This window comes from Melanerpes formicivorus, unplaced genomic scaffold (assembly GCF_026170545.1).
Source record: "Melanerpes formicivorus ecotype bairdi unplaced genomic scaffold, bMelFor1.0.p_v2 SCAF_67, whole genome shotgun sequence".
NCBI lineage: Eukaryota > Metazoa > Chordata > Aves > Piciformes > Picidae > Melanerpes > Melanerpes formicivorus.
This window is the reverse complement of record NW_027142419.1, coordinates 1,617,462-1,628,164: the sequence shown is the minus strand read 5'-3', so window position 1 is coordinate 1,628,164 and position 10,703 is coordinate 1,617,462. Positions and strand designations below refer to the sequence as shown.

General features: G+C 50.5%; 1 protein-coding gene across 3 annotated transcripts in view; it reads left to right on the top strand.

The window, feature by feature from the left end:
• The window catches only part of SPEN (spen family transcriptional repressor), a 93,601-nt gene extending 90,535 nt beyond the window's left edge, over positions 1-3,066 (top strand). For all 3 annotated transcript variants that reach the window (XM_068162748.1, XM_068162747.1, XM_068162746.1), the window contains one exon: positions 148-3,066. In XM_068162748.1, coding sequence (XP_068018849.1) covers positions 148-279 — 132 coding nt within the window. In that variant the 3' untranslated portion in view covers positions 280-3,066. The remainder of the gene's footprint in view (positions 1-147) is intronic.
• The last annotated feature ends 7,637 nt before the right edge of the window (positions 3,067-10,703 follow it).

Here is a 10,703-nt window from a genome sequence, read left to right as displayed (position 1 = left end):
ACAGATCCATAGACCCATATATGCATAGATCCACAGATCCATAGATCCACAGAAGGCTTTGGGCTGGAGCGCTGTCCCGTTTCAGACCATTTCCAGCCATCCCTCACCCTGCTGTGTCCCTCACCGCTGTCCTTTCCCTCCTGGCAGCCTGCCTACGTTCTGCAGATCTTCCCACCCTGCGAGTTCTCCGAGAGCCACCTGTCCCGGCTGGCCCCGGACCTCCTGGCCAGCATCTCCAACATCTCTCCTCACCTGATGATCGTCATCGCCTCCGTGTGAGCCCCCGGCCGCCAGCGCCGCCGGCGCTTTGCTTCTCTTTTACCAAGGCCCTGCAGCAAAAAAAAAAGACCCCAACACAACCCAACAACAAACCCAACCACCACCAAAACCCACAAACGAAAACCCAGGCCAGGCCACGACCCCGAAGTGACAAAACCTGGCGACAAGAGAGAGAAGGTAAACAAGAAAATGCTGCCAGATTCCAGCCTCCTGCCCTGCCCCCGGCCGGGCGGCTGCCTCGGATGTTTACATTGCTTTAGCTTACGGACACCTGACGATGCACTCAGCGGGTGGGGACTGGGCTGGGCTCTCTGTGCCTCCTTTTGGGGAAAAATAAAACAAAAAATAAAGGAAGAAGAAGAAGAAGAAGAAGAAGAAGACAAGAAGAAGAAGAAGACAAGAAGAAGACAAGAAGAAGAAGACAAGAAGCAGAAGAAAGAAGAAATAAAAAAGGAGGGCTTATTTTTTTTAACAAAAAAAAATATTGAGAAAAAGGACAAAAAAAAAAAAGGATTAAAAAAAAAATAAAGGCAAAAAAAAATAATAATAATAATTAAAACAAAAACAAACCAACCACAAAAGAAGCTGAACTGCCTTTGCACTAAGTGAGCGACTCGGACCTTTGCACAGTGGGGAGGGGACACACTGTGACGCTCCGGACCTCCCGACGCGCGCGGAGAGAGGGCGCCGCGGGCGGAGCGCAGGACCTGGGGGGCGAGCAGCATTTCAGCCCTTGCTTTCCTTTCTGGCTTCCTTGGGTGGGGAGGTGTGGGGGGGGAAAAGTTCCTTCCTAGGGGAGGGCTTGGGGTTGGTTTTGGTTGTGTCCTGCTTTGGTGGGTTGGTTGCTTGAGGGGGGTTGGGTGGTCTCTTTTTTCCCCCCCTTTTTTTTTGGGTAGTTTCTTCATTTTTCTTTATGGTTCCTTTTGTTATTTGTCCTTTTGTTTCTCTCTTTTTGTGAGTTTGGTTTAGTTTCCTTTGGTTTGGGCTTTTTGTATCCTTTTTTTTTTGGTCATTCCTCTTGTTTTGGTCATTTCTGTTTCTTTTATTAATTCCTTTTTTTCCTTGGTCATTTCTGTTTCTTGTTTTTTGCTTCTTGTCATTTTTTTTCCTCCTTTCTTTTGTAATTTCTTTCTTTTCTCTCTTTTTGTCCTTTTTTTTTGAGGTAATTTTTTTTTATCTTGGTTTTGCCACTTTCCTTTTATTTTGGTGATTATTTTTTCTCTGTTTTCTTTGCTTCTCTGTTTATTTCTTTGTTGGCTTTTGTGGTTCTGTAGGGGTTTTTTTTCCTGCTTTTGGTTTTGGTTTCTCTTTTGGTTTCTTTTTTGTGTTTCTTTTTTGTTTCCTTTTTCTGTATTGTTCCTTTTTTTTTGTTTCTTTTTTATGGTTCCTTTTTTTTGAGTGGTTCTTTTGGTGGTTTGGTTTTTTTGTGGCTTCCTTTTATTTTTTCCTCTTTTTTTGTTTCATTTTCAATTTTTTCCATGGTTTTCTTTTTTTCTCCTTCATTTTTCATGGGTTTGTTTCCTTTATTTAGTGGTTTCTTTTCTTTGGTTTCTTTTTGTTTCTTTGTGTTTTTTTCCTGTTTCTTTCCCTTTTTTCCTCTGTTTTTTGTATGTTGTTTTTTGTGTGGTTTTGTTTCTTTTGGTTTCTTTTTCTTACATTTTAATGTGGTTTTTTTTGTTTCTTTTAATTTGGTTTTGTTTCTCTTATTTTTTGGTGTGGGTTTGTTTCTCTTATTTTTTGGTGTGGGTCTTAATTGTTTCTTTCTCTTATTTTTTGCTGTGGGTCTAATTGTTTGCTTCTCTTCCATTTTTTTGGTGTGGGTTTAATTTTTTTTGTTTTGTTTCTTTCCCCTTCATATTTTGGTGTGGGTTTATTATTGTTTGTTTGATTCAGGGTTGTTGGGGGTTGGGTGCTTTGGGGGGTTGGGTTTTTCTTTGATGGTTTCCTGCTTTCTGGATGTGAACCTTCCTCTCCTCCACTCACCCCTGCTGCAGCCATCTTCTCCTCATCTGGGATGTGCAGTTTACACTGAAACCCCAACGAAACAACACAAACACACACACACACAAAACCAACAACAGCAGAGAGGAAAAAACTACAATAGAGAATACAACAGAGAGAAAATACAACAAAGAAAATACAACAAAGAATACAACAAAGACAAAATACGACAAAGGAAATACAACAAAGACAAAATACAACAAAGACAAAATATAACAAAGAATACAACAAAGAAAATACAACAAAGACAAAATACAACAAAGACAATACAACAAAGGAAAATTTACAACAAAGAAATACAACAGAGGAAAAATACAACAAAGAAAAATACAACAAAGGAAAGATACAACAAAAAATACAACAGAGGAAAATACAAGAAGAAATACAACAAAAAACACAACAAAGGAAAGATACAACAAAAAATACACCCAAAAAATACAACAAAGGAAAAATACAGCAGAGCAAAAACACAACAGAAAAATACAACAGAGCAGGAGTCCAGCAAAGGAAAAAACACAACAAAAACTACAACAGGAAAATACAACAGAGCAAAAAATACAACAGGGAAATACAACAGAGCAAAAATACAACAGGGAAATACAACAGAAAACTACAACAGAAAACTACATCAGAGCAAAAATACAACAGGAAAGTACAACAAAACTACAACAGAGCAAAAACACAACAGGGAAATACAACAGAAAAATACAACAGAGCCAAAATACAACAGGGAAATACAACAGAAAAATACAACAGAGCCAAAATACAACAGGGAAATACAACAGAGCAAAAATACAACACGGAAATACAACAGAAAACTACCAACAGAGCAAAAATACAACAGGAAAATACAACAGAGCAAAAATACAACAGGAAAATACAACAGAAAACTACATCGGAGCAAAAATACAACAGGGAAGTACAACAAAAATACAACAGAAAACTACATCAGAGCAAAAATACAACAGGGAAATCCAACAGAAAAACACAACAAAGGAAAAACACAACAAAACATACAACAGAGCAAAAATCCAACAGAGGGAAAAAAAACCCAACAACCCACAACAAAGGTTAAAAACGGGGGGGGGAAAAAAAACCCAACAACCGACCAACCCACAGAGCAAATGACGCCGAAGCAAAAAAATAATCCAACAAAAGGAACAAAAAAAAACCAACAAAAGGAAATAAACAACAAAAGGAAATAAACAACAAAAGGAAATAAACAACAAAAGGAAATAAACAAAAGGAAATAAACAAAAGGAAATAAACAAAAGGAAAAACGTCTAAAAAAAATAAACTAAAAAGAGAGAGAAAATACAAGAAAAAAAAAAAGAAAGAAAAGAAAAAAAAAACAAAGAAAAAAAAAAACAGAACTTAAATTACAAAAGGGAGAAGCTATTTTCCTTCCTGGTGGGATTATGCAGAACTCAGCGGGTGTTGTGTATATATAAATATATATATAATATATATAAATATATATAATACTGACTTTAAAAAAAGGAAACAAAACAAACAAAACCCAACAAAAAAAAAAAACCAAACCCCTCAACAACAACAACAGAAAGATTTCAGATCCCTCCTCCTCCTTTTTCCCCCCCTTCCCAACCCTCCCTTTCCTTCCTCCTTCCTCCTTCCCCCTTACGACATAACATTTTTTTTTTAATCTGTGCCAAAAAAAAAAAAAACAAAAACACAACAAAAAAGAAGGTAAAAAAAAAAAAAAGGATGGAAAAAAAAAAAAGGAAAAAAAAAAAAGGAAAGAGAAAAAAAAAAAAAAAAGATGTGTTTTCAAGAGAAAAAAAATCTTATTTTCATACTCAGACTTTGTATTTGTCACTCATTTGTAAGTGCCGCTTCATCGGGACGCCCTCCCCCTCTCCCTTCCTTCCCTCTCCCCTCTCCCTTCCCTCTCCCCTCTCCCCTTCTCCCCTCCTCTCCTCTCCTCTCACCAGCCGTGGAAGTGTTTTAGTTACACTTGTACAAACCCACCCCACCCCCTCCCCCACCCCTCAGCCTCCCTTCCCCTCCCAGCCCTTCCCAGCCCTCCCCCTATTAATTTATGGAGCTGGTTTGGTGGCCGTTCCGTCCCGGTCCGTTCCGTCCTCCTCAGCGCAGTTTTGTTTTGTGTTGTCCATTGGATTACAAACTTGATTAAAAAATGCAAAACGCCTCGGCGCCGGCTCTGCTCCCTCGGCCCAGCGGCACGGCCCCGGCTGGAAGGAAGGCGCCCCCTGCGAGGTTGTGTGGAAGGGTGAGGGGTTGGAAGGGACCTCTGGAGCTCAGCCCAGCCCGACCCCCTGCTCCAGCGGGGCGCCCGCGGCACCCTGCCCAGCAGCACAAGGCCCAGGGGGGGCTGGAAGCTCTCCACAGCAGGAGACTCCACAACCTCTCTGGGCAGCCTGCTCCAGGCCTCAGCACCCTCACACCAAACAACTTTCTCCTCCTGGGTTCCAGTTGGTGCCCTCTGCCCCTTGGCCTGGCCCTGGGCACCACTGAGCAGAGTCTGGCCCCAGCCTCTTGCCCCCCACAGCTCCTTTAGCTCTTGCTGAGCATTGTTCAGATCCCCTCTGGCTTGCTGCTCTTCTGCAGGCTCTCAGCCCCAGGGCTCTTCATCTTCAGGTGCAACCTCCTGGGTTCCAGTTTGTGCCTTGGCCTGTCCCTGGCACCACTGAGCAGAGTCTGGCCCCAGCCTCTTGCCCCCCACAGCTCCTTTAGCTCTTGCTGAGCATTGCTCAGCTCCCCTCTGGGGCTGCTCTTCTGCAGGCTCTCAGCCCCAGGGCTCTCAGCCTTTGCTCCAGGCCCCTCAGCAGCTTGACAGCCTTCAGTGGACTCTCTCCAGTGGTTCCCTGTCCCTCTTGAACTGGGGAGCCCAGAACTGTACTCAGGATTCCAGATGTGGCCTCACCAGGGCAGAGTAGAGGGGGAGGAGAACCTGCCTTAGCCTGCTGGCCACACTCTTCTTCATGCACCCAGAATACCATTGGCCACCTTGGCCATGAGGGCACTTTGCTGGCTCATGAGCAACTTCTCCCCCAGCACTCCCAGGTCCTTCTCCTTGGAGCTGCTTCCCAGCAGGTTCCCCCTCAGCTGTAGTGCTGCAGGAGGTTGTTCCTCCCCAGGTGCCGGACCCTACCCTTGCCCTGGTTGAGGTTCCTCTGCCCAACGAGAGTGTGGCTGGCTGGCAGCACAGCCTGAGGGGTGTCAGCCAAAGCGCCCAGTTTTGGATCATCTGAGGGTGCCCTCTGCTCCTTTATCCAGGTTGTTGATGATGTTGAACAAGACTGAAGCCTGTGCTGACCTCTGCTGAGCACTGCATGCCACAGGCTTTGGATGAGGCTGAGCCCCTGCTCACAACCCTCTGAGCTCTGCCCTTCAGCCCTTTCTCACCTCCCTGCTGCCTCAGCCAGCCCACACCCCTTGAGCTTCCCCTGGAGGATGTCATGGCAGATGATGTCAGCAAGACTCGAGGACTGCTGGCGCTGCCCCGGGGGATCAAACCCCATCCAGACCTCCTTGTGCAGCAGGATGGTGGCCAGGGAGCGTGGCTGCTGTGTGGGACATCCTGTCAAACACAGGAGCCAGATTTCAGTTCATTCACCACTTCTCTACCTCCAAACACGCTGGGCTCCAGCACAGGAGGGAGCCAGGGGGAGGCACTGACAGCCTTGGTTAATCAGCAGTGCTGGGGAGAGGAAGCTAAACTCAAGGAGATTAAAAAAGGGAGGTTTAGGAGAAAGTCTGGGGGGCTGCACCCCACCAGAAGGGTCAGTGAGAGTTTGGGGTCAAAGAAAAGGGAGAGAGTCACCCTGTGAGGGGCTGGAGGCAGAGTGGAGCCTGTTGTGGGGTAAGAAAAGGACCAGGGTGCTGCTGGCAGGATGATGCTCAAGGCAGGATGATTTCCTGGGACATGCTGGGGTGAGTGGCCCTGCTCCTGTCCCTGTGTCTGTCCTCATCCCTGTCACCCACCCAGGTGCCAGGGGGAAGTGGAAGCTCTGGAGGGTGCCTGCAGTCCAATGCAGGCAGCATGGGGAACGAACAGGAGGAGTCGGAAGTCTGTGTGTGGCCAAGGGGCTCTGATCTGGAGACAGTGACAGAGCCATGGCTGGAAGGTGGTCATGGAGGGCTGTTAGGACAGACAGGCCAAGAAGGGCAGGTGGTGCAGTTGCTGTTTACATGAGAGAACAACCAGAGGGTGCTGAGCTCTGGCCAGGGGTGGGTGAAGAGCAAGCTGAGTTTGTGGGTGTGAGGGAAGGGGCAGGCTGGCATGGGTGACACTGTTGTGGGTGGCTGTTAGAGGCCACCTGATCAGGATGAGGAAGCTGAAGAGGCCTGCAGGCAGCTTGCAGTTCCAGGCTCTGGTTCTCATGGGGTTTTTAACTCCCCAGATACTTGCTGGAAGGCCTCCCCCAGGCAGCCTCCTCCAGTCCAGGAGGTTTCTCCAGTCCAGGAGGTTCCTCCAGAGGATTGCTGATAAATTCTTGGTGCAAATGGTGGATGAGGCAACGAGGAGAGGAGCACTGCTGGGGCTCATAGCAGCAAGGAGGGTCTGGGTGAAGTGGTGAAGGCTGAGGGCAGCCTTGGCTGCAGTGACCAGGAGGTGTTCAGGATCTTGTGCAGTAGGAAACAGAGCACCAAGCAGGCTCTCAGCCCTGGACTTCAGCAGGGCAAACTTTGGCCTTTTCAAGCAGTTGCTGGGGGAGATCCCATGGGACAAGGCACCAGGAGGTAAAGGGGAACAGAAGTTGGTTAATAGTCAAGGACCACTTCTTCCAAGCTCAGGACCAGAGCACCCCAACTAGTAAGAAATCAGAGAGGGAGCCAGGAGCCCTGCATAGCAAAACAGGGAACTGCTGGGCAAACTCGAGGGGAAGAAGAGGGTCTAGAGATGCTGGCAGGAGAGGTTGGCCACTTGGGAGGAGGAGAAGGCTGCTGTCAGAGGATATAGGGAGGCTGCTAGGAAAGCCAAAGCCTCCTTGGAATTCAGCCTTGCAAGAGAGGTCAAAGACAGCAGAAAGAGCTTCTTCAAATCCATTGCAGACACCACCAACACCGGAGGGGGAATGCAGGCCCAGTGCTGAGGGAGGTGGTGCCCTGGGGACAGAGGGTACAGTGAAGGTGGAGATGCTGAATCTTCTTTCTCTATACTGCCCCAGACCCCTGAGGCCCCTGAGCAAGGCAGGATAAAGGAGGAGTCTCCCTTGGTTGGTGATGCAAACACTTTATGTTGATACTGAGCATTGCTGCAGTGCCAACACCTGGTTAATACAACCTAGAGACAGAGAATAAAGAGAGTCTGGAAACAGAGAGAGAGAATAATGTGAAACTCTGGAGAAGAGGAGGCTGAGGGGGAACCTCTCTGCTCTCTAAACCACCTGAAAGGAGGTTGTGAGTGATTGATCTTGGGGGTTGGGCTCTTCTTCCTTGTATCAAGTGATAGAACAAGAGGAGGTGACCTCAAATTGCAGCAGAAGAGGTTCAGGTTGGATATTAGGAAACATCTTTTTAACTGCAAGAGAGGTCAGGGACTGGCACAGGCTGCCCAGGGCGGTGGTGGAGTCCCCATCCCTGGGGGGGGTCAGGAAAGCTGTGGCCAAGGCACCTGGGGCCGTGGCTCGGTGGCCAGGGTGGTGCTGGGTCAAAGGGTTGGACTCTGTGGTCTTGGAGATCCTTTCCAACTGAAACAATTCTGTGACTGTCAATGGCTCCATGCCCCAGGGGAGGCCAGTGACAAGTGGAGTCCCTCAGGGATCAGTCCTGGGCCCAGGCTTGTTCAACATCCCTGTGGGTGCCATGGACAGTGGCACTGAGTGCAGCCTCAGCAGGGTTGCTGATGACACCAAGCTGTGTGGTGCAGCAGACAGCTGGAGGGAAGGGATCCATCCAGAGGGAGCTGGGCAGGCTGGAGAGGTGGGCACAAGCCAACCTCAGGAGGTTCAACAAGACCAAGGGCAGGGTCCTGCAGCTGGCTGGAGGCAATCCCAGGCACAAATGCAGGCTGGGCAGGGACTGGCTGGAAAGCAGCCCTGAGGAGAGAGCCTTGGGGGTGCTGGGGGAGGAGAAGCTCCCCAGGAGCTCTCAGTGTGCACTTGCAGCCCAGAAAGCCAAGCAGAGCCTGGGCTGCAGCAGGAGAAGTGTGGCCAGCAGGGCAAGGGAGGTGATTCTCCCCTTCTGCTCAGCTCTGGGGAGACCCCACCTGGAGTCCTGCCTCCAGTTCTGGAGCCCCTATGGCAAGAGGGCTCTGGAGGTGCTGGAAGGTGTCCAGAGCAGGGCCAGGAGGATGAGCAGAGGGCTGGAGCTGCTCTGCTGTGAGCACAGACTGAAGGAGTTGGGGCTGTTCAGTCTGCAGAAGAGAAGGCTCTGAGGTGACCTCATTGTGGCCTTCCAGGATCTGAAGGGGGCTCCAGGAAGGCTGGGGAGGGACTGCTCAGGATCTCAGGGACTGCTAGGACTAGGGGGAATGGAATGAAGCTGGAGGTGGGGAGGTTCAGGCTGGAGGGGAGGAGGAAGTTCTTCCCCATGAGAGTGGTGAAGCCCTGGACTGGGTTGTGCAGGGAGGTGGTTGAGGCCCCAGCCCTGGAGGTGTTTGCAGCCAGGCTGGCTGAGGCTGTGGCCAGGCTGCTCTAGTGTGGGGTGTCCCCCATGGCAGGGGGGTTGGAACTGGCTGAGCCTTGTGGTCCCTTCCAACCCTGAATGATACTGTGATACTATGATACTACTCTATTCTATGAGTGGGTTAGGAGCACTTAGGCAACCTGGACATCCCTCCACCCAGGGGTCCTGATGGGAGGCACCCATGGGTGCTGGGGGAGCTGGCAGAAGTCATCCCTAGGCCACTCTCTCTCATCTTTGGTAAGTTGTGGGGAACAGGAGAGGTGCCTGAGGGCTGGAGGAAAGCAAAGGTCACCCCAGTCTTCGAAAAGGGCAAGCAGGAGGACCCTGTGGCAACTACAGAGCAGTCAGCCTCACGTCTGTCCCTGGGAAGGTGATGGAACAACTTCTCAGGGCTGTCTCTAGGCACATAGAGGTAAGGCAGCCACTGGGAGTGGTCAGCAGGTTTTGCCAGGGGAAAGTGATGTTTGACCAACCTGAGAGCCTTTGATGTGGCCATAAGCAGCTGGGTAGGTGATGCTAGAGCAGTGCCTGTGGTTTAGCTTGACCTCAGGGAAGCCTTTGACACCCACAGCATCCTCACAGCTAAACTGAGGCAGTGAAGCCTGCAGAGGCAGGCAGTGAGGGGGATGGCAGCTGCTGAAGGGAAGAAGTCAGAGTTGTGGTCAGTGAGACTGAGCCTGCTTGGAGGCCTCTGTCCAGGGGGCTGCCTCAGGGCTTGCTGCTGGCACCAGTGCTGCTCAATAGTCACCAAGGACCTGGCTGAGGGCACTGCCAGCAGCTTTGCTGAGGGCACCAAGCTGGGGGCAGTGGTGACAGCCCTCAGGCTGTGCTGCCAGCCAGCCAGACCTGGCCAGGCTGCAGAGCTGGGGGGGAGAAATGGAATGAAATCCAAGAAGGACAAGTGGAGAGTCCTGGATCTGAGGAAGAACAACCCCACTGACCTTGAGAGGTTGGGGACTGCCCTAATGGAGAGCAGCAGAGAGGAGAGGGACCTGGGAGTCCTGGTGGAGAGAAGGATGCCCAGGGGCCAGCAAAGTGTCCTTGTGGCCAGGAAGGCCAAGGGCAGCCTGGGGGGGATCAGAAGGGCTGTGGTCAGTAGGTCAAGAGAGGTTCTCCTCCCACTCTGCTCTGCCCTGCTGAGGCCACAGCTGCAATCTTGAGTCCAGTTCTGGGCCCCTCAGCTCGAGAGGGACCTCAGGGAACTGCTTGAGAGAGTCCAGCCCAGAGGCACAGAGCTGCTGCAGGCAGTGGAACATCTCCTGGGAGGCCAGGCTGAGGCAGCTGGGGCTGGGAGCTGGGAGCAGAGGAGCCTGAGGGCTGCCCTCATGGCTGGGGATGAAGATGTGCAGGGCTGGAGCCAGGCTCTGCCCAGGGCTGTCCAAGGACAGCACAAGGGGCACTGGGGGCAAGCTGGGGCAGAGGAGGTGCCAGGGGACCAGGAGGAGAAACTTTGTCCCTGTGAGGGTGGCAGAGCCTGGAGCAGGCTGCCCAGAGAGGTTGTGGAGTCTGCTTCTGTGGAGCCTTTGCAACCCCTGCTGGATGTGTCCCTGGGTGAGCTGCCCTGGGTGATTCTGCTCTGGCAGGAGGTCGGCCTGGCTGCTCTCCAGAGGTCCCTTCCAACCTCTAATGTTCTGTGATTCTGTAACTGTCCATCTGTCTGTCCCCCATCCTGGGGTGATGAGCAGCTCAGGTCTGATCCCAGCTCCAGGGTCTCCAGGACCCCTCCAGGGGGTTTGTGCCCAGCTCCTGCCTCTGCAGATCACCCCCAGGTCCCTCAGGCTGGAGCCCAGCACCAGGCAGGTGTCACCATG